The 23,625-nt window shown below is 44.0% G+C and overlaps 1 protein-coding gene across 1 annotated transcript in view; it reads right to left on the bottom strand.

Annotated features, from left to right (window-relative positions):
- The window catches only part of MAMDC2 (MAM domain containing 2), a 178,493-nt gene that overhangs the window by 72,345 nt on the left and 82,523 nt on the right, over nucleotides 1-23,625 (bottom strand). The window contains exons 3-5 of the mRNA XM_022573534.2: nucleotides 15,933-16,204; nucleotides 14,281-14,365; nucleotides 11,021-11,158 (exon numbers count right to left, since the gene is read on the bottom strand). Of these exons, the coding sequence (XP_022429242.2) occupies nucleotides 11,021-11,158; nucleotides 14,281-14,365; nucleotides 15,933-16,204 (495 nt within the window). The remainder of the gene's footprint in view (nucleotides 1-11,020; nucleotides 11,159-14,280; nucleotides 14,366-15,932; nucleotides 16,205-23,625) is intronic.

Genomic DNA, 23,625 nt, shown 5'->3' with positions numbered 1-23,625 from the left:
AGCCATTTCCCCCAATAAGTCTCTTTCCACCTAATCCCAGCTTAGTGACTGCTTCTCGGAGGACCCAAACTGCCACAGCCATGAAGCAGGAAATCAGTCTACCCGGGGTGACGCGCACCTCCAAAGGCTCCACGAGACTCTCAGTAAATCTAGGAGACCTCACAAATCCACTAGAAATTATTCATTCTACTTCCGGAGTGCACGATAACTGTGTTTAGGGGCAATGTCTCACACTCTAACCCATTATGAATGTATCTTCCTCACAGTTCACAGATATCTGACAGTGTTCTTTAAAGGCTACTTACTCACCTCCTGGGTGGACAATAGTTTAACCCCTGAATTTGCAGTTAAGTGCCTTGTGCCCATGCACAAGACACTAGGCCAAGTGAGCCACAATCCGATTCCTGATGCAAAAAAACAGCAAACACAATGTGACCTGCTCAAAGTGAGTCAGAGAGCCTGCTGGGAATCAGACCAGGACTGCTGACACCAAGTCTCATATGGAACCACTAGACTAGACCACATTCTGTTGCCCCTCCCTTTCCTCTCCATCATTCCTTTGTTGCCAAGTTGGGTATTATTTACTAAGACTGTTTTTCACTGGGAAATAAAAGGTAGCTCATCAGAAGTTTATCATCTCAGTTGAAAGGGTGGGGATGATTCAGAAATCACCAGGTGTCTACCCCAGGGGGCTGGGCCAGAGAAATGACCACCAGCCCAGGCTGAGTGTGTGGCATCGGGTACAATCTGCTCTGAGGAAGAGAAGCCAGTGGTTGGGGGGTGTGTGCAGGCACTGTTTTGTGTACCCTTCCAAGGGGAATGAAAAAGGTAGCCTGGAGTCCTCGGGAAATTATGTCTAGTGTCTGATATTATGAGAATTTTCCTGCCCAGCTCAATGAGGCCAACCCTGCTATCTGGTCCAGGGTTCTAGAGCCAGCAGAATCTCTAGAAGAAGCAACTTTTATCAGATCCTTTAAGTCTGAGTAGATGAAACTAGGTACAGATAGATCTTAGGTGGAAAGGATCCTATAATCAACCAAATCACTGGGGATCCTGTTGAAAGATCAAAACTCTCAGTGATGCCAGCCAAAGCTCAGGCCCCTCTGGCATAATGCCTGCGATAACGGCACATGTACACTCGCTTCTGAAGAGGACTTTCTTCCTTTCTTGCAGCAGTCCTCTGTACTGCCTCAACTGTTGTTGTGGAACCGGTGGCCCACTGATAGTCAGCCATTTTCCCTTGACTTAGGAAAAGAACTTTGAGGGCAGCTCCTGAACTTTTATTTTCAAACAGTCTGGCTAACCAGCATTCCACAGAGATTGCCCTTGGCTTGGTTGCGATGCCAATGGCGTCCTCTGACTCATCTATGATTTGGTCCCGTTGGCCACATTTGTGCTCCAGTTGCAACGTCTGCATCTGTGTCGTGGTTGTCTGGACAAGCTGTCTCCCAGGTAAGGGAGAAAACTTGAAGGAACGTATGCCAGCTGGTCTGCTGCCATCGTGAGGAGACAGCACCCAAAGACAGAAAGTTATCATGTCCTCTCTCCAGTCTATGGATCTGAGAGTCATCTGCTGAACCTTTAGTTCTAAGGGTTTGGGTAAGTTTTACTATAATAGAGTCTGACTCTATAGTAGAGTCAGATTGAATGGAACTTCTCCTAGTTTCTGCTAAGACCTCAGTGCCAAGAACGATGGGGGACAAGTCCCTCTACTTTCTACAGAGTGGTGCTAGACCATCCCTGTTGGATGTGCTACCTTGTGGCAGACCTGGAATCTAAGCCAGCTCTACCAGAGTAGCCCATCTCTCCACCAACCCTGCTAGCCTGTATATATGAGAAGGCCAAGGAGGGATCAGAGAGACTGGAGACAGAGTTTCTTTGAAGAGAGTTGTCACAGAGCTGACCTGCCATGTGTTTCTTTTTGACCCCCCAAGGGAACGGGAGGAGATTGCTTCCCCTTTCTTACCTTGATCCAAGGGAGGGGGCTTCAGGGAACCACTTGTAGAGAGGATGGGGGAGGGAAACTACCATCTAATTTCATCCCCACCCATGCTCGCAAGTTCCTGGGTTCTGTGACTGCCTTGGGCCTTGAGAGGAGGGTGGCAGAGTTAATGGTAGAATTTGATCAGTGGTAACTGGAGTTTGTGGGGTACAGAGGCTGGGGCCTAACTCTTGGCTGCATGCAGCTAGAGGTTGTAGGGGCCTGTGAGGGCAGAATGGAGAGAAAGGATTTTTGTTGCCAGGGAGCTGTACTTCCAGAGGTTGATGGGGCAAGGATTTGAGTTTTCCCTAAGCGTAAATGGGCAACTCAGAAGGTAGCTGGGCTAGAGCGCCTTAAACAACTCTTCTCAAAGGGACTGCATGCAGGGTGTTAACCCCAACAGAAAGGGGCTGGTGATGTTAAAAAAGAAAGGGGCTGGTGTGGTGTACCTAGTGACAGGCACTAAGGGGGATTCATAGATGGCCAGTCAGAGAGTGCATCATTTTTGTCATTGGCTGTGAGAGAAATGGCCAGCATCTGGCCACCTGCAGTGTGAAGGGCATTGACCCCAGATTAAACAGCACTGGTCACATACAACCTTTTGTCGCCTTCCCTTCCATTTCTGTTCCACCCCCATCCCACCTTTCCCAACCCTGGAGGAACTAGAAGCAGCAATGTGAGTGGGGGAAGAGGAAGAAAAGAGCAAAGGGAAGAAGTATGAGGAAATAAAGCCCAATCCCTTCTCTGATGCTGCTCTGTGGTCTGGTCTGGGGGAAAATTTGAACTGGATGAGAAATTGGAGTTTTGACTTGACTGAACTTAATCCTTAAAAATGAAGCTATTTGTTAATACTTGAAAGTGCCTGGAAAGCCACGGTAAAGTCACCCAGGGACAGAGAAAGGAGATCCAGCAGAGCTTGCACAAAGGCAATGGTAAGAAAATTAATAAAGCTGCTCCCCTACTGGGTGCTTATGCAATGAACCAAATGGATCAATGCAGAGAGAGAATGAACAGGTGCTGTTAAGATGATGCTTGAACTCAATCCAAACTGAAATGGGAAAAGAATGTCATGAGTTATGGAAAGATGATCCATCCATCTCATGGTCTTTGATGGAATAAAACAGTTCTGACCTTATTTTACATTTTGAAACTTTGTTCAGCTCCTTCTACGATGGCACCATATGCAGACCTGATTTTTAAAATCTCATCAAAGAAACAGATTTCCCTCATTATCTTTCCAGCAATTATCTTCTTTTTGCTAAGGCAGGTAGGAGACAGTAATGATCTGAGCTGTCAGTAGGTTACCCCCTGAAGGATTTTGTTTCACTTCATAAAATATTAACAAAGGAAAAAAAATCCATATGTGATGAATCCAAACTGAGTAAGAAAAAGCAACATAATATCCCATCCCCTTCAGTATTCCATCACAATCTTTCTGCGGTAGTCATTTCCACCATAAGACAGGAATTTGGAGACATGGTGCTCATTTGAAAAATCTGACTCACTGTTTGGGGCTGTTAAAAACACACAGCCAAATGAAGGAAAACTTATAACCACATAATATTTTTCAGATATTACATTCACTGTTCCCTTTTCTATAACACAGAAGCCAGAGCCTCCGGGGAAGACTTCCTTCGGCAGCTCTGCAGCTCTGAAGTTTCTGAGCAGGCACACAGCTGCCCTCACCCCTGCTGTTTGTTTCTCCAGTTTTCATCTGAAAGCAAAAACATAAGCTGCTTCCAGGAAACGAATGAACAGGAGATGAGTTTATATAGAGGCAAATCTGCTGCTGCGGGCAGACATCTGAACCATCTAATCTTTCCTTTGCCACCAAAATTGATGGAGCTCAGGGAAAAATCAATATACCTGGTAGAAGGTAAATGTAATAAGAAGGCAACCTCTCTCTTGTTTAGCACATTGGAGGTTTTTTTTTTCCCCAAGAGTGATCTCGGTCAAACCTTTGAGTCATATGAGCACAGAGCTTTTCAAGTAAAACATTTTAGAATTTTTAGAACCCATCTTTTTTTAGCCCCGTCCTATGCAGCGGGGAAGTCTTAACATAGGAGTCTACACGGGAGGAGTATGAATGAGTGTGTGTGTGTGTGTGTGTGTGTGTGTGTGTGTGTGTGTGTGTGTGTGTGTGTGTGTGTGTGTGTGTGTGTGTATTGGGTGGGAATGAGAAGGCTCTTTGGCTACTGATTGGGCAAAACCTCACTCCAAAAGTTGAAGAGAAGTCGAAGTGAAATAGCAGAGAAGAGCTGGAAGAAGTGAGTGGAAGGTAAGTATTCAAGGTTCCCGCTGATCATAAGCAGAAACATAACCTAGGATCTAGGGCCTACTCTGCCACCATCTTCCATACTGGCATTCTCAAATACTCCCCAGACATCAAAGAAACCATTCACTCTCATGCCTGTACACCTCTGCATATGCTAAACTTATCTTCTCCTTATCCATCAGGCCAAATTCCAGTTCTGACATGACTTCTTGTAGAAAGCCTCCCCTGAACCCCAAAACCAAGGTAGTCTTTCACTTCTCTATGATCCCATATCATTTATTTCATACCTCTATTGATAATACATCACTATGCATGTTTACATAGCATTTCAGTATTTGAACATTTTGAGAAATGCCATAATATACATTAACACAGAACTATATTAAAGGCACTGAGAAGTCCTGAAATAAATCTGTTTAGCTTTCTTTAGCTCTGGGTTTCCACAGTTTATTTGATCACGTATATAGCCCTTCTTCTCTCATATAAAGACTTTTATACTCAAGTACTGGTATTCTAGGGAATAGCACTTGGGAAGAATTGGTTCCTGTGATCTCTTTGAGGTCAGTGACAGTTTTTGTATCACCAGGATATGCGAGAATACCTGACCTATAAAGAGTGCTTATTATGTGTTTGTTGAATGAATGAATGAATGAGTGATCAATGAAGAAGCGTCATTCTGATGTTCAGGCTCTGACTAGGATGACTATAATTAGATGCTTTGCTGGAAGGGAGATAAAAGTCTTCCTGGATTCCTTCCCTTCAGGCTCAGGATCAACAACTTCTTTAGGCCTTGGTATTGATGTCAGGGGACTAAACAATGCTAGAAGGCAAAGCTGCCTGCCTTTGGCAGGTGTTTTAGAATAGCCAAGGAAGAAGAGAAAAGATAGAAAAGATGAAGAGGAGGAGATGGGATGGAGAGAGGGAGGGGAGAGGAGAGAGGCGAGTGCCTACAGCTGGGGTGATATACCCTACTACCAAGTCTTTGTGCTCCTCAGGGATGACCATGTCATCATGCCTATCTCTTGATATAGCGAGATATTAGAAAGGCCAGGTCCTCTTTTTCCCATTCCTTAGTCCCTTTAGTCCCCCTTTTTCTTTTTTTCTAATGTCAAATGCAATGTATTTATATGTACTCAGGAGGGACCCAAAGCACTCTTGTTTTTTTTTTAAATAGATCTCTATTGGAGTATAATTGCTTCACAATACTGTTAGTTTCTGTTGCACAACAAAGCGAATCAGCCACATGCATACACATGTCCATATATCTCCTCCCTCTTGAGCCCCACTCCCATTCTCCCTATCCCACCCCTTTAGGTCATCACAAAGCACGAGCCGATCTCCCTGTGCTATGCAGCTGCTTCCCACCAGCCAACTATTTTCCATTTGGTAGTGTATATATGTCGATGCTACTCTTACTTTGCCCCAGCTTCGCCCTCCCACCCCATGTCCTCAAGTCCATTTTCTATGTCTACCTCTTTATTCCTGCCCTGCAACTAGGTTCATTAGTACCATTTTTTTTTTTTTTTTTAGATTCCATGTACGTGCATTAGCATATGGTATTTGTTTTTTCTCTTTCTGACTTACTTCACTCTGTATGACAGACTCTAGGTCCATCCACCTCACTACAGATAACTCAATTTCATTTCTTTTTATGGCTGAGTAATATTCCATTGTATATATGTGCCACATCGTCTTTATCCATTCATCTGTCGATGGACATTTAGATTGATTCCATGTCCTGGCTATTGTAAACAGAGCTGCAATGAACATTGTGGTACATGTCTCTTTGAATTATGGTTTTCTCAGGGTATATGCCCAGTAGTGGGATTGCTGGGTCGTATGGTAGTTCTATTTTTAGTTTTTTAAGGAACTTCCGTACTGTTTTCCATACTGGTTGTATCAATTTACATTCCCACCAACAGTGCAGGAGGGTTCCCTTTTCACCACACCCTTTCCAGCATTTATTGTTTCTAGATTTTTTGATAATGACCATTCTGACTGGTGTGAGGTGATACCTCATTGTAGTTTTGATTTGCGTTTCTCTAATAATTAGTGACATTGAGCATCTTTCATATGCCTCTTGGCCATCTGTATGTCTTCCTTGGTGAAATGTCTATTTAGGTCTTCTGCCCATTTTTTAACTGGATTGTTTGTTTTTTTGATATTGAGCCCCATGAACTGTTTGTATATTTTGGAGATTAATCCTTTGTCTGTTGTTTCATTTGCAAATATTTTCTCCCATTCTGAGAGTTGTCTTTTTGTCTTGTTTATGGTTTCCTTTGCTGTGCAAAAGCTTTGAAGTTTCATTAGGTCCCATTTGTTTATTTTTGTTTTTACTTCCATTACGCTAGGAGGTGGGTCAAAAAGGATCTTGCTGTGGTTTATGTCAAAGATCTTGTTATGGTTTATGTTTTCCTCCTATAAGAGTTTTATAGTGTATTGTCTTACATTTAAGTCTTTAACCCACTTGGAGTTTATTTTTGTGTATGGTGTTAGGTGGTTTTCTAATTTCATTCTTTTACATGTAGCTGTCCAGTTTTCCCAGCACCACTTATTGAAGAGGCTGTCTTTTCTCCATTGTATGTTCTCGCCTCCTTTGTCATAAATTAGGTGCCCATAGTGCATGGGTTTATCTCTGGGCATTCTATCTTGTACCACTGATCTATAGTTCTGTTTTTGGGGCAGCACCATACTGTCTTGATTACTGTAGCTTTGTGGTATAGTTTGAAGTCAGGGAGCCTGATTCCTCCAACTCCATTTTTCTTTTTCAAGATTGCTTTGGCTATTTTTGTTACATAGTCTAATAATATTGTTTCTCAGTCATTGTCAGTCTTCCATATTTTCAGTAATTTTCTTTTTAACATCTTTATTGGAGTATAATTGCTTTACAATGGTGTGTTAGTTTCTGCTTTATAACAAAGTGAATCAGCTATACATATACATATGTTCCCATATCTCTTCCCTCTTGCGTCTCCCTCCCTCCCACCCTCCCTATCCCACCCCTCTAGGTGGTCACAAAGCACTGAGCTGATCCCCCTGTGCTGTGCGGTTGCTTCCCACTAACTATCTATTTTACGTTTGGTAGTGTATATATGTCCATGCCACTCTCTCGCTTTTTCACAGCTTCCCCTTCCCCTTCCCCATATCCTCAAGTCCATAAGATATCCATAAGATATCTGGTCCATATGACATTTGGTAGATGCCAAAGGTCCTTGATATTTGGTCCTGTCCAAAACCATTTGGCATGGACCAAATATGCTTATGGATGTTTTGGAGAGGACCAAATTTCAAGGACCTTATGGCATGGGCCAAATGTCTTACTGGACGTTCTAGACAGGACCAAATGTCCACTGATCACCCAAAGTAATACAGGGCTCTGATTACTAACTGGGTCTGGAGCACAAGCCTTCTGACCTCTAGCCTAGTCCTCCTTCTCTATCTCTTGTTGATGCAAATATGGTCAGAATGTTCTGTGCTCACAAATGAGAGTGAGGAAGAACTAGTGGTGATGCATTCTTCAAAGAATAGATGATACTCAGGTAACATAGTCAAGTGGATGATTTGACACTAGTCCACAGGTCTGCTGTCTCTCCCAAGAAATATGTGTTCTCCAAGCCACCTGGCCCTTGCCATCATTGAGAATGAAAAATGATGCACTGAACAAGTAATTATTAGGTCATGATATTGGTTACCCAGAGGATCTGACTTTGGAACTAATTTTTAAGTAATTTGGGAACAGTTATCTAACACTGAAGCTTGTACATCTGTGATAATGACACCAAGGATTATTGCAATTTTAATGCATTAGTCTTTCAAGATTCTCTCTATTCCTTGCACTAGAATTTTTAAAAATGGCAGAAAAACAATCTCAAAATCAGCCAACTTCCATAAATTAAGAAAATGTCATCTGGCATTTCTTTTCGAAACCCCAAGACACTGTTAGTTGTTTTATTCATTTAAACAAAGGTTTCAAGAGGTAGTAACATTTTATTGTTTTGAGTTAACCCAACTGTCATTTAAAATACTCATTCAGATTCATGGATTAATCTGTCATAACAGCTTATCATTCACTCTACACATAACACTCATTAGACGTGTGGTTCCTACAATGGCCACAAGTAGTGATGGGCTGTGTGTCTTTAGGACCAAAATATGGATATACATATGGAAACCCAAATCTTTTGTCATCTCCAAGAGTGCTAAACCTTACTTTTAAAAGAAGGAAATGAATACATTTTTGGTCTTTTTCTAATTTCAATTCCTTATGTAAGTGACCATAGATGTATCTAAAGAAATGGTTTCTGGGGCATTTTTCGTTCTCTTGTTCTACCTTTCAGTCCTGTATCTACTGAGATAATCACCATCTGGTTAATCAAACTAACACATTGCTGTGATTGCAACTCTCTCTTCTCAAAGACCTCCAATGGCCTCCCATCATCAATGGAATAAAGTTAAAATCTCTTTCCTGGCATTCAAAGCCTTTTAGAACTGCCCCCATACTGTTTTCTCACTCATCTCTCTCTCTCAGCTGCTACCCCTTGCCAGAGGCATCATGGCTCCTGCCTCTCTTGTCTCTGCCTGTCCAAATCATGCCCATCCTTCAAATACACTTGACTTCTCACATCATGTCTTCTAGAACATCCAAACAGTAAGTGATCCCTCTTGTCGCTGAATACCAAGCACCTTTCTTTTTTTTTTGGAAGCACTCGACACATACTACTTTGTCTTACATCCATTTGTGGTAGAAATCTTTTCCTCTTTCTCAAATGTATGTTCCTTGAAACCATGCAGGGGCCATAGAGGACCTGTCATTTTAATTGTCATTTTTCCAATCATACCTAATACAGTGTTGAATGAACGCAAATGCTAGATCCAGGGCTTCTCGGGTGGCGCAGTGGTTGAGAGTCCGCCTGCCGATGCAGGGGACACGGGTTCGTGCCCCGGTCCGGGAAGATCCCACATGCCGTGGAGCGGCTGGGCCCGTGAGCCATGGCCGCTGAGCCTGCGCGCCCGGAGCCTGTGCTCCGCAGCGGGAGGGGCCGCAACGGTGAGAGGCCCGAGTACCGCAAAAAAAAAAGTTGGTTTTGTCTTAAGCAGGTAAACCACAGGAGACAGGAGACTCCAAACCTTTCTTATATATGGTTACTTATAAATATGTTGTTCTAAGAAGCCTGGGCATGTTAAAAAAGAAAAGGAACTTACATAAAAGGTTGCAAAGTAGAAGTTGGCTAACTGGGTCTGACCTGAAGATGTGTTTGGTTGGCCTTGTGGTGTTTTTTAAGAGAATATTCACCAAGTTAAAAATTGGGGAAATTTCACATAAAACCCATGCCTTGCTGATTATCTTGCAAAACTGAAAGACCTGGTTCCCTGGGCTTGCATTCTCGCATGGTGGCAACTAATTGAAGTTGAGTACTCTTTGTACGTGGTCCATGCTCTCTAGTTTGCCACCGTCCTCACCCAGCCTATATGTCACTCTCTTTATACCATCTGCCTGGCCCCTTTGGGAAACTGAATCTGAGACTCTGGATATAAAGGAGACAGAACAGGAGCAAAGATAACAATAAGGACAGAATGAAGACTGTCCAAAGCCAAGATAAGCCATAGGATGGACACTTAAAAAAAGTTGGAGACGTGGTTAAAAATATTCACGTGAAGAGAAACTACAGTGAATGAGGAATGAAGTAAAGAACCATAAAAAGTTGCCATGTCTTCAGGCAGCTGAAGGGGACACACTGTCGTCATCAGCAGTTTACTGTGACTGAGCAGATCACCTCAGTATCTGCATGGCAAAGGAATGAAAGGGAGAATGTTACCCTTTGCGGCAGAACCAACGCTCCTATTCTCTCTGTCCTTGATGGAAAGCCAGTCACCAGAATCTTCTCGCTGGCCAACAAGAACTTACAGTTGATGACTGGAATGTTTTGCAACTGCAGGGAGACCTAGGCTTTTATGAAGCCTACCAAGGTCCTGGTGAGAGCTGCCATAACTCACAAGGACGCAAGCCCTTGCCCTGTCTCTGTGGGGACTTTCTCCTCCAGCCCACTGCTCACTGATGACCTCTCCTCTCTATTTTCCCTGCAGAGAGCCAGCCCGCTTGGCCACTAGGGGGCCCTATTGCTCACCGCATTCAGGACTGACCATCAGTACTATTGGCTCCCCTCCCTGCCACCAGGGAAGTTCTTAAAAACTTATTCCCATCACTCCATGTATTTTTAGTGAAAAGTAACCTAGGATTATTCCAGCCTTGTCTTTAGAAATAAGAAATGTTGAACAGCAAACAGAAGAAAGTCAAGCATAATATGGAAATGTGAAAATAGCAAGACCTCGGTGCTTTGTGACCGCCTGGAGGGGTGGGATAGGGAGGGTGGGAGGGAGGGAGACGCAAGAGGGAAGAGATATGGGAACACATGTATATATATAACTGATTCATTTTGTTGTAAAGCAGAAACTAACACACCATTGTAAAGCAATTACACTCCAATAAAGATGTTAAAAAAAAAAAAGAAAAAGAAAATAGCAAGACCAGGTCACAGGGGAAGAAAAGCTGTTATCTGGGTGGCCTTCTCCTTAGTTACAGAGCTCGTGTCTGCAGTTTGCCTCTCTCTCACGGCTTACTCTTCTCTTCCACCAGGTCTCTCGGTCCCTACTCACCCTCCTCTCTCTGTCTCCTTCTCTGTCGACAAGCCACAGTCAGGTCAATGTAGAGAGAGATGGCAGAAACAGTTATCCTGGAACGAGGACTCCATTTGTCCCCAGCTCACCCAGTTCACTCCTGAAGGTGTGGTCCTGCGGAAGAATGGAGTGGGAGTTCCGCATATTTCCTCCTCCAACAAACCAGTTCACGTTGGGGTTCCAGCGGTTCACAAAGCCACAGAGATGATTTTCTTCAAAGTCACATTCTGGCAAGAGAGAAATAAAAACAGACTTCACGTAGATGTAGTTATGCCTGGGTACACCCAGGCTTACTGCAGTTTGCTATTAGATACTCAGACATGTTTCTCACTCCCTTTGACCACTGGGATCTTCGTACCAGGACCCCTGGACAATGTCGGTCAAGAAGAGAGATCCTGTAATGAACAGAGATTATAATTCATCATTGCTTCTTTGGATTGTGGCCCTTCTGCCTACTTGCCATGTGGCTTGCTGTGTGACCTCTCCTAGCCTCTATGTGTTCCTAGGAGAAATAGGGGGACACTCCCCCTGCACAGGGCTGTGGTAAGTGTGGACAGCTGCCAGCACAGTGCCAGACACATGGTTAGTGCTTGGTCAATCAGCCAACTCTGTGTCAAAGCACTATTTAGAGCTATGCTTTTAGCTCCAGAAAGTTTATCCACCACCTTTCTGGTAGCCCATTCCCCCATCCCCTTCTCTCTCGATGGTAGACAAGGTGCTAAGCTAAGGGCTAAGGGGCATGTTTCCTAGATGCTAAAATCATCTGCTTTGCTTATAAACAAGAACCTGGTCAGCGTAGTCGGGACAGGAATATCTTAGGCACTGGGTCCTTCTGCAGCTCCGGAGTGGAGATAAAAGAGAAGACAAAGAGATTCTCTTTCCCCTTTTCAATAGCACTGACATGTTTGCACAGATAAATTGTTCCCAGTCAACAGACTCCTTTACGGGGAACAAGAAACTCACAAGCCAGTTCTTTCATTGACCCCCATAATTATCAATTAAAAATATGAAGTGTGATTGTGCTGGTCATCTCTTATTGGCCCCTCCAGTCCCACCCACCTTTCTTCCACGGGGCTCCATTCTCCAGAGGCTGACCTGTACGGCCTTGTATGGACTTCCCTGCCTTCTGGCTTCTCATTGGATTCAACCAATGGAAGGTAGGAGGAGAGCAAGGTTGGGGGTGTTTATTCCTCCAGCTCCCTCTCTGCCAGGTTGCCATGTGTTGGCTGTGTCTCTCTATTGAGGGACCGTACAGCTACTGTCTCCAGGTTCTGGTAACCGCTTCTCCCTTGCCCCTTCAGACCTAAAGATATTGATGGCTCATGAGTCATCACTCTGACTAGTCCTGGATTACTGCACTAGCTTTGACTGGTTTCCTTCACCCACCCACACCTTTGTAGTCCCTTTAGTGAGTTTTCCTCAAATTACTCAGGTTGAATGTACTCTGTTTCCACTTTCCTGCCAGGGTCCTGACTGATACAGTTATCAGTGTGCTTTTGTATTAACAAGCACTGAACATTTTTAAGATTTTCATTTTCAACTTTTCCACTACAGCATCCGCTAACCCATGGCCAAGAGTCGGTGCCAAAGGCTGCCGCAGAGTAAAGGAAAAGCAAAATATTCCTCAATGTGCCAGGCAGTATTCTGAGCACTTTATACAAATTAAATTATCTAATCCTCAAAACAACCCTACAAGGTAATGTACTATCATTAACCTCATTTTACAGATGAGGAAACAAGGGGAGCAAAAAGAGTGCACAGAAAGAAAGGTAAGGTGAGAGTACGATCATACAGTTCAACAAGAAGAAATATCAGCGCTCCTTTTGTGTTTTAAACAAACTAGAAGCCATCAAGTGATTTGGAGAAAGGCAATTAACATTTTTGAGTGCCAAGCACTGTGACAATAACCTTCACATCCCTGATCTTATTAGTCCCCACAACAATCCTACGAGGGAAATATTTTATCCCCATTTTGCCGGTAATGAAACAGAAGCTGAGGGGAGCAGTGCATTGACTAAGACAGCAGGTGGCGCTCCACTAGGTATGTCCGACTCAAGTCTGTAGGGTGTTAAGATCCCCGCAGCCGCCACTAAGGAGCTCCAAGGAAGATACAGTCTTAACTCAGAAAATGGTCACAATCTTCAGAAAATGGTCGCAATCTAGGTCGGTTTTCTTTCAGAACTGCCCTTGACTCTCTTGCCTCTTTCCTTTCCACAGCCATTCAGCCTCCAAGTACGGTCAGTGCTGAAAAATCCCTCAGATCTACCATCTTTATCCCATTCCACTGCCAACCCCAATTTTAGACCCTCGTACGTCCCCTCTGTAAGGTCACAATCACTTCCTAAGGGCTTTTCTATCTCTGACCTATTTTCTTTGTTTCCAACTCATTTTCCATGCGGCAGCCAGTCATCATCTGAAAACGCAGCTGCAGACCCCTCCCCTGATGACTGACTTCTAACGCCTCCCAACCACATAATCCCGGAACCCAAGCTCCACAGCTGGGCTCCAGACTCTTCCTTAACAGACTCCCTTAACAGTGCTGATTCTCACCTCAAACGCTACCCAGCCTCTCGCCTTTGCCTGGACACACTCGGTGCTGTCCACCCACTATGGGGTCTGCCCAGAAAGAGTGCTTTCCTTCCTACCCTGCTCCTCTACCTGACTAAATTCTACTCCTTCTTGAAACTACAGCTCAAATGCATCTCCTGGATTTAGTCCTGTCCAATTTTCTCCCCTCCTCCCGACACCTCCACAGCACGGCTTGTCCTTCTCCAGCAGAATTTGTCATATACAGAAACAGCTTCAGTAGGAGGCGAATGGAAGGTGAGTGACCTCAGGACATAGAGTATGTCTGCTTTTGATGCCCTCTCAGAAGCTGGCACAGAAGAGGCACCTACCAACCCTGCTCAAGTGGAATCTAAGTGACAACTGTGAGTATAAAGACAGAGCAATGGTGTGTAAGAGAGAAATGGAGGAAAGTGAGGAAAGAGGTAATAAAGAGGTAACAGGACGCCTGCTTTCTGGCAAAAGCTACAAAAAGCTGAATATGCAGCAAACTGGATGTCACGTTTATTAGAATACGTTGAGCTTAAGGCAGCAACTCAGGTTACAGTCGCTGCATCTACTTTTCTTTCATCAACCCAGTCAATCGGGGCAAACTCTAATGAGCCTTCCTCTGCTAAAGACAGAGAAACATCATACAACACGCAAGTGATGCAAAATTCAAAATGCACTGCATGGTGTCGTTTATAAAATGCCCTGCCTTTCAGATTGATTCAATTCCCTCTGGCAACAGGAGATTTTAGAAAAAGATGCATGTTCTGATGCAATGAAAAGGAAACCCACTTACCGATACAGTAGCCAGTTGTTATCTTGATTTCAAAGAGTGCAATGCTGGCTGTATTTCCATGTCCTACCACACCTTCTATTAAAATCTGTACAACACATGCGGGAGAAGGGAGTTAGACTTCAAAACACCACGTGTCCTTTATCAGTATTTCAGCTACTTGTCAGGAGCTGTTCAGCGATTCAAGGCAAAACGAGATTGTTTGTCTCGGCTCATTGCTATAGGATACCAATCTCATGATGGACTTTACTGAAAGAAGGCATATGTGTGTGTGTCTGTGTGTGTGTGTCTGTGTGTGTGTGTGTGTGTGTGTGTGTGTGTGTGTACACAAGCTCATACACATATTCTCAGAACTTTGAGGTGATCAAGGTGTCCAATAAGAGCTCAGAGTCAGCCGTCTTCCGTCGTAAGCACAGTCACCACCTTCTCCGGTGCTTGTGGTGGCACCAGTTGGCTGCAGATGGACAGGAGAGCTTGTATCCCTGGGGAAATCCATTCTGAGACTAGCCAGGAACTGAAGGCAGAGGCCTCAGCAGGGAAAAAAAAATTCCTTGCAGGAGGAGGTAGGAAGTGCCATTTGACTAGTGGTGGGGGATTTCTGCATGAGGTGGAAGACGCTCAAAACTCATCTTGTAGTTTCTATATTACTGAAAATTTGAAAATTTTACATGAAGAACAGAGGGAAGCATAACAACTTATGTGGCTGATTTCAAGCACTGTTCACAGTAGGTCCTGCTTCTGAAAATATTTGCTTCTCCTTATGTGATTTTAGTCCAATATTTTGCAGCTATGCTGGTAGATTTAGGGTGTGATACACTGTCCGGAGGACGCTGTGAAATAGGGAGCTCAGACCTTCAATGCTCCGTCCCTTAATCCACCCTGCTGCCTGATGGGAGGGACTACAAGTAGACAGGGAATGTAGGAGAATACCGTATTTCAAAGCTTGTTGAGGAAGAAGAGATATGGGATAGGGAATTGAAAAGGGGACTAGGAATGGAGAACATTTTCTTGAAGGCTCCGCTTTGTCCCCCATGACATGTTCTCACTAAATATCACACTTCATGGCCGAGTTCAGATTACATCTTCCTTCCCTGCTCCAATACACATCCAACTTTATCTTACTTTCTCTACCTTATTTTCCCATTACTTCTGATGGAACAATTTCCATCTCTGAAAAGGAATCAGAACATGTCCTTTAAGTATCTTTCCTCTTTCAATGTATTTTCGTTTTTTTTATTACAGTTAATGTCTTGTTCAAAATTTATAGCAAACAAACTATCAGGAAGACAACATAAACACATACCACACATAACTTAGGAGGATGAAACAAAATTATAAGAAAAAAAATTATAAGAAATGAGAATGCTCCCTAAAGCCCACTGGAAAATAAATTCCCATTGAAGAGGTTGGTTTGAGCCCCTTTTAGAGTCTTACAGAAATCCCACTTAAATACACACAAAACAAATCTGGGAAGAAGCTCTTTTAAGGAATCAACAAAATACTAATTTACACTACTGATATTTTTCTATGATGCAGCTCCCATAAGATGTCACATCCTAACACAGGAGATAACTAACTTCAATGGCAGAAGTTTTCATAAGATCTTAGAATAGCATAATGCCAAATAAGAAGCCCTGCACATAAACTCTACCTACCTTGAATTTCTTGGAACTGTTTTGCAAGTCCAAGCTGGCTATGAGCCAGCTGTCCGAAGGTTCCTTGGCTGACCAAAGCAAGCGATCAAAGCTTTCATCATCAAATCTCACATAGAGGTTCAGCCGGCTGGGCTCTGATGGAGACCCTGAAGATGTGGTTATCTGGTAGACCAGTCGGAGGCAGCTCCATTCCTCAGTCTGTACATCAGAACTCAGCAGCACGGCTTTCTCCCCCTGCTTGGCAAAGGAGGTGTCCACGTAAATGTAATGGCCTGGAAGGAGAAAGGGACACAGAGAAGAGATCATCTTCTGCTCACAACTCAGGAAAATACACAACTGTGGTCCAGTAAATCTGAGGGCAGATACTGCCTGCAGATGCATTTTGTGGGGCCACTGAATGTTGCCTGAACATGGGGTCTCTGCTTCTGGTGAAAAATTAGAAGGTCCAGTAACACTGAGGCTACTTGCACATGACACATGACAATAACAATCCAGAGCTGAGTAGTGCTGCCTCTTCAGAGGTGGTATGCGGGCTCCATTTCGCCATAATCCCCACTACTCCCTATAACCTTCTGACATTGAAGCCAAGTATCTGTTGCCTATTATCACCTTATAACAGGCCCATTTAACACATTGCATTCATCTTCCTGGTCCCCATAGGCATATGAGTTTGAGAACCCAGGCTAAGGGGCTTCAGAATCTGGAGGAGCAGCATTCCTCTACTGGAGTCAGAAAGCCTTGGTGGATCCCTTCCCTTTCCATAGCTCCCCTCATCCCTAATGACTCAATCTGCATTTGACTTGCCTCATTATTGTAGATTAAATTGATTTGGTTACCTTAGATCTTAAAGCCTAGGCAGAAAACGTTCATTGCAAGTTCATTAGGCATAAGACTCTCTTCCTCTAGACTCTTCCACGACCGAATCTCATAGTTCTGATAACTAAGTGAGAAAGTACATGCAAAACATGTAGGACAGGGCTTGGAAATCAGTAGACACACTGGGGCCAGCAAGCATTATTTCCCTCTCCTCCCTTGTCCCCTTCCTCGCTCCCTCCTTCCTCCCCTTCCCTTCTGTCCTCCCCTTCCCTTTTCTCCCATCCCTCTCCACTCCCTCCTCCTTTCCTTTCCCTCTTTCACTCCCCCTCCCTCCTCCTGCCCCCTCTCCCCTCATCCTCCTAATATGGACAAGGGGTGCTCTGCTGGCTACAGCAGGCTGTAAAACAGCATTTCTATGACCAAAAAAAGGGGTTGGAACCGAGAATTCTCACTTGAGCCTTCCAAGTCTAACTCTGGTCGTTGGCTTCCTTAACACTGATCTGATCTGCCTGTGGGTCTTGGGGACCCTCTGCCTTTCTGACCTGCACCCTCATGCTTGCTCAGAGGTTCCCACATTCGTGGCCAGCATCTAATAGGCAGTCTTCTGTCATGTGACCACCCACCCTACCCCTTGCAGTTGGGGCTTCCCAACACTAAATTCTTACTGGAAAGGCCCTAAAAGGCCTCTTTGCTTGATGTTCTTCAGCCCTTCTTCCCACACTTGCGATCCCAAATGCTCATCCCAGCCCCATCCTGTGGCAAGTGCAGATAGGCCAGTGGCAGCTCAGCTGATGACCACCCTCACAGTTAAGGAACAGTTAGGGCGTTGTCTTCAAGGAGCCTCACTTGCCTGTGGAAGCTTTCAAGATCAAGATCTATCTCCAGCTGGCAGTCTTCTCAACATAGCAACTACCCACTGGGTGCAAATACAACTGCTTCTAGATGCCAACCCAGGCACCCTCTGTGGATAAACCTGGCCCTTGCAGTAATCACCAGCAACACCATTACCGCCTAGGTACAGCGAACACTCATTATGAACCAGGTGCTGCTTTAAGTGCTTCACATATATTTACTAGGTGTGGGGTTTGTTGGGTTTTGAAGCACTAACTAAGCTGGGGTTCTCTTTTTTTTTTTTGCGGTACGCGGGCCTCTCACTGCTGTGGCCTCTCCCGTTGTGGAGCACAGGCTCTGGACACGCAGGCTCAGCGGCCATGGCTCACAGGCCCAGCCGCTCCGCGGCGTGTGGGATCCTCCTGGACTGGGGCACGAACCCGTGTCCCCTGCATGGGCAGGCGGACTCTCAACCACTGCGCCACCAGGGAAGCCCCTAAGCTGGGGTTCTTGATGCCAACCCTTTTTTGAAACATAATGTTGCTTCATTATGACATGAGGGAATGAATAAGCACCATCCTCCTTGTCCCACCCTGCTACTACCCCAAAAGAAGGGACTCTAAGCAGACTGGTAGTGGGGTGGGGTGGAGATGGGAATTGATGGAGATCCTGAGAGCACTTCAAACCTTTTCTGAGGAAGTAGAGGGTTGGTACATGGGATATAAAAGAGGAAAGAAACAAAGAAAGTCTGTGCTGTGTCCTATGGATGTTTACATTGCATGCCAACTTGGTTGCCGTACGAGGCCCACTTCTCCCTGGGGCACTTGCCCAATTTCTTTCCCTCCTTCCTTTCCCCATTCTAGAAGGGAACAACTCACAGCAGGGGCTCTCAAACTTGAGCCCAGAGTCACCTGGAGGGCTTGTTCAAACCCAGATTGCTGGGCCCACTCCTAGAGTTTCCGATCCAGTAGGTCTGGGGTGATGCTGCACATCTAACAGACCGCATTTCTGAAAAGTTCCAGGTAATGCCGATGCTGCTGGTCTGTGGGTCACAATTTGAGAACCACTGATTTACACATCTGACAGAGAAATAGGACTCATTCTCAGGACACTTCTTATCTATCAAAGAAAGGTCAGGCATGTAAGTACTGATAGCATGCAAAGGAGGGAGGAAATAGTTTTACATGGAGGTAGAACTCAAACTTAAGTAAATGTGTGTTATAGTAGGCTCAATGAGTACACCTACTGGTGATTATCTTGATTTTTCAGTGAATGCCATAAAACAATCTTTCTTGACATAATCTTTTATTATATCAGATTTTATTATAAGCATATGCTAATGCTCTTATGTTAAAAGCCCTTGAGAACACACAGTATATAAAATGTATTATTTTAAATACCATGATGTTATACAGTATGAAAGTTAATGCTATTTATTGAGTGATTTTGACATCTTGGCCATAAATATTGGCTGTTTCAAATTATTGAGATTCTGCATGCAAATTACAGACCTCAAAATCACTCTTGGGTCATGCTGTGTGGATATGCCTATTAGCTGCATTACAGTCCATCCAAAGATTTATCCACCCAAGTGATTTTGCATCCACTCAGCTGAATAATGCATTTTCCTAGATCAAATAACTAGCTCAAGAGCTACCCACCTCCACTACCACTGCCAATCTCAAAACAGATTTTCTTAATTAATCACTACAGTTTTTTTTTTGCTCAGCCTGGATATAGCCTCAGAATCCTTCTAAATATAGTGTTCCATGTAATCACTACCAATTAATCTGAACTGGCACCTAAGCTGGAACTATTTCTTATCCTTGCTTGTGGTCAGATTACATCTTGTGGTCATATTAGAGCCAAATTGAACTAAAAGGAATGTGGCACATTTTGAAGAGCTTTTAGAAAATTAAGAAAGAATGAGGAAGATACTGATATCAGGGATGGTGACTTTCCCTGGACTGCCACTAATAAAATTGCTATTCTAGAAAAAAATGATAATGTTTTTGGTGAGCTGTTTATTTCTCTTACTTTATTAAAAATAATCATTTCAATAAACAAATGGGACCTAATCAAACTTACAAGCTTTTGCACAGCAAAGGAAACCATAAACAAAATGAAAAGACAACATACAGAATGGGACAAAATATTTGCAAACAATGTGACTGACAAGGACTTAATTTCCAAAATATACAAACAACTCATACAACTCAATAACAACAAAAAAACCCAAACAACCCAATCAAAAAATGGGCAGAAGACCTAAAAGGACATTTCTCCAAAGAAACATACAGATGGCCAGTAGGCACATGAAAAGCTGTTCAACATCACTAATTATTAGAGAAATGCAAATCAACACTACAATGAGGTACCACCTGACACCGATCAGAAAGTCTACAAATAGAGAGGACCTTCAAGATGGCGGAAGAGTAAGACGTGGAGATTACCTTCCTCCCCACAGATATATGAGAAATACATCTACATGTGGAACAGCTCCTACAGAACACCTGCTGAACACTGGCAGAAGACCTCAGACCTCCCAAAAGGCAAGAAACTCCCCACGTACCTGGGTAGGGTAAAAGAAAAAACAGAGGCAAAAGAATAGGGATGGGACCTGCACCAGTGGGAAGGAGCTGTGAAGGAGGAAAGGTTTCCACACACTAGAAGCCCCTTTGCGGGCGGAGACTGCGGGTAGCGGGAGGGAAGCTTCGGCGCCACGGAGGAGAGCGCAGCAACAGGGGTGAGGAGCGCAAAGCGGCGAGATTCCCGCACAGAGGATCGGTGCCGACCGGCACTCACCAGCCCGAGAGGCTTGTCTGCTCACCCGCCGGGGAGGGCGGGGCTGGGAGCTGAGGCTCGGGCTTCGGTCGGAGCGCAGGGAGATGACTGGGGTTGGCGGCGTGAACACAGCCTGAAGGGGGCTAGTGCGCCACAGCTAGCCGGGAGGGAGTCCAGGGAAGAGTCTGGACCTGCTGAAGAGGCAAGAGACTTTTTCTTGCTTTATTGTTTCCTGGTGCGCGAGGAGAGGGTATTCAGAGCGCTGCTTAAAGGAGCTCCAGAGACGGGCGCAAGCCGCGGCTAACGGCGCGGACCCCAGAGACAGGCATGAGATGCTAAGGCTGCTGCTGGCGCCACCCAGAAGCCTGTGTGCGAGCACAGGTCACTATCCACACCTCCCCTCCTGGGAGCCTGTGTAGCCCGCCACTGTCAGGTTCCCGGGATCCAGGGACAACTTCCCCGGGAGAACGCACAGCGTGCCTCAGGCTGGTGCAATGTCACGCCGGCCTCTGCCGCCGCAGGCCCGCCCCGCACTCCGTGCCCCTCCCTCCCCCCGGCCTGAGTGAGCCAGAGCCCCCGAATCAGCGACTCCTTTAACCTCGTCCTGTATGGACGAAGAACAGACGCCCTCAGGCGACCTACATGCAGAGATGAGTCCAAATCCAAAGCTGAACCCCCAGAGCTGTGTGAACAAAGAAGAGAAAGGGAAATCTCTCCCAGCAGCCTCAGGAGCAGCGGATTAAAGCTCCACGATCAACTTGATGTACCCTGTATCTGTGGAATACCTGAATACACAATGAATCATCCCAAATTGAGGAGGTGGACTTTGGGAGCAAGAATGTATATATGTATTTTCCCCTTTTTCTCTTTTTGTGAGTGTGTACGTGTATGCTTCTGTGTGTGATTTTGTATGTATAGCTTTGCTTTTACCATTTGTCCTAGGGTTATGTCTGTCCTTTTTTTGTGTATAGTTTTTAGCACTTGTTATCATTGGTGGATTTGTTTTTTGGTTTGGTTGCTCTCTTCTTTCTTTCTTTTTTTTTTTACTACTTAAAAAGTTTTTTAAAATTATTTTTTATTTTACTAACTTTATTTTATTTTACTTAATTTAATTTATTTTATATTACCTTCTTCTTTCTTTCTTTTTTTTCTCCCTTTTATTCTGAGCCATGTGGATGAAAGGCTCTTGGTGCCCCAGCCAGGCATCAGGGCTGTGCCACTGAGGTGGGAGAGCCAAGTTCAGGACACTGGTCCACAAGAGACCTCCCAGCTTCACGTAATATCAAATGGCAAAAATCTCCCAGAGATCTCCATCTTAACGCCAAGACCCAGCTCCACTCAACGGCCAGCAATCTACAGTGCTGGACACCCCATGCCAAACAACTAGCAAGACAGCAACACAACCACATCCATTAGCACAGAGGCTGCCTAAAATCATAATAAGGCCACAGACACCCCGAAACACACCACCAGACATGGACCTGCCCACCAGAAAGACAAGATCCAGCCTTATCCACCAGAACACAGGCACCAGTCCCCTCCACTAGGAAGCCTCCAAAACCTACTGAACCAACCTTAGCCACTGGGCACAGACACCAAAAACAATGGGAACTACAAAGCTGCAGCCTGCGAAAAGGAGACCCCAAACACAGTAAGTTAAGCAAAATGGGAAGAGAGAGAAACACACAGCAGAGGAAGGAGAAAGGTAAAAACCCAACAAACCTAAAAAATGAAGAAGAAATAGGCAGTCTACCTGAAAAAGAATTCAGAATAAAGGTGGTAAAAACGATCCAAAATCTTGGAAATAGAATGGAGAAAATACAAGAAACATTTAACAAGGAACTAGAAGAACTAAAGAGCAAACAAACAGGGATGAACAACACAATAAATGAAATTTAGAATTCTCTAGAAGGAATCAATCGCAGAATAACTGAGGAAGAAGAACGGATAAGTGACCTGGAAGATAAAATAGTGGAAATAACTACTGCAAAGCAGAATAAAGAAAAAAGAATGAAAAGAATTGAGGACAGTCTCAGAGACCTCTGGGACAACATTAAATGCACCAACATTCAAATTATAGGGGTCCCAGAAGAAGAAGAGAAAAAGAAAGGGACTGAGAAAATATTTAAAGAGATTATAGTTGAAAACTTCCCTAATATGGGAAAGGAAATAGTTAATCAAGTCCAGGAAGCACAGAGAGTCCCATACAGGATAAATCCAAGGAGAAACATGTCAAGACACATAGTAATCAAACTATCAAAAATTAAGTGCAAAGAAAACATATTAAAAGCAGCAAGGGAAAAACAACAAATAACACACAAGGGAATCCCCATAAGGGTAACAGCTGATCTTTCAGCAGAAACTCTGCAAGCCATAAGGGAGTGGAAGGACATATTTAAAGTGATGAAGGAGAAAAACCTACAACCAAGATTACTCTACCCAGCAAGGATCTCATTCAGATTTGACGGAGAAATTAAAACCTTTACAGACAAACAAAAGCTAAGAGAATTTAACACCACCAAACCAGCTTTACAAGAAATGCTAAAGGAACTTCTCTAGGCAGGAAACACAAGAGAAAGAAAAGACCTACAATAACAAACTCAAACAATTAAGAAAATGGTAATAGGAACATACATATCGATAATTACCTTAAAGGTAAATGGATTAAATGCTCCAACCAAAAGACATAGACTGGCAGAATGGATACAAAAACAACACCCATATATACACTGTCTACAAGAGACCCACTTCAGACCTAGAGACACATACAGACTGAAAGTGAGGGGATGGAAAAAGATATTCCATGCAAATGGAAATCAAAAGAAAGCTGGAGTAGCAATTCTCATATCAGACAAAATAGACTTTAAAACAAAGACTATTTATTACAAGAGACAAAGATGGACATTACATAATGATCAAGGGATCAATCTAAGAAGGAGATATAACAACTGTAAATATTTATGCACCCAACATAGGAGCATCTCAATACATAAGGCAAATACTAACAGCCATAAAAGAGGAAATTGACAGTAACACAATCACAGTAGGGGACTTTAGCACCCCACTTTCACCAATGGACACATCATCCAAATGAAAATAAATAAGGAAACACAAGCTTTAAATGACATTTTAAACAAGATGGACTTAATTGATATTTATAGGACATTCCAGCCTAAAACAACAGAATACACATACTTCTCAACTGCTTATGGAACAGTCTCCAGGATAGATCAAATCTTGGGTCACAAATCAAGCCTTGGTA

The sequence above is a fragment of the Delphinapterus leucas genome, chromosome 6, assembly GCF_059928025.1.
Source record: "Delphinapterus leucas isolate spDelLeu-1000000601 "Yukka" chromosome 6, BTC_Dleu_Yukka2, whole genome shotgun sequence".
Taxonomy (NCBI): Eukaryota; Metazoa; Chordata; class Mammalia; order Artiodactyla; family Monodontidae; genus Delphinapterus; species Delphinapterus leucas.
This window is presented reverse-complemented; position numbering and strand designations above follow the sequence as displayed.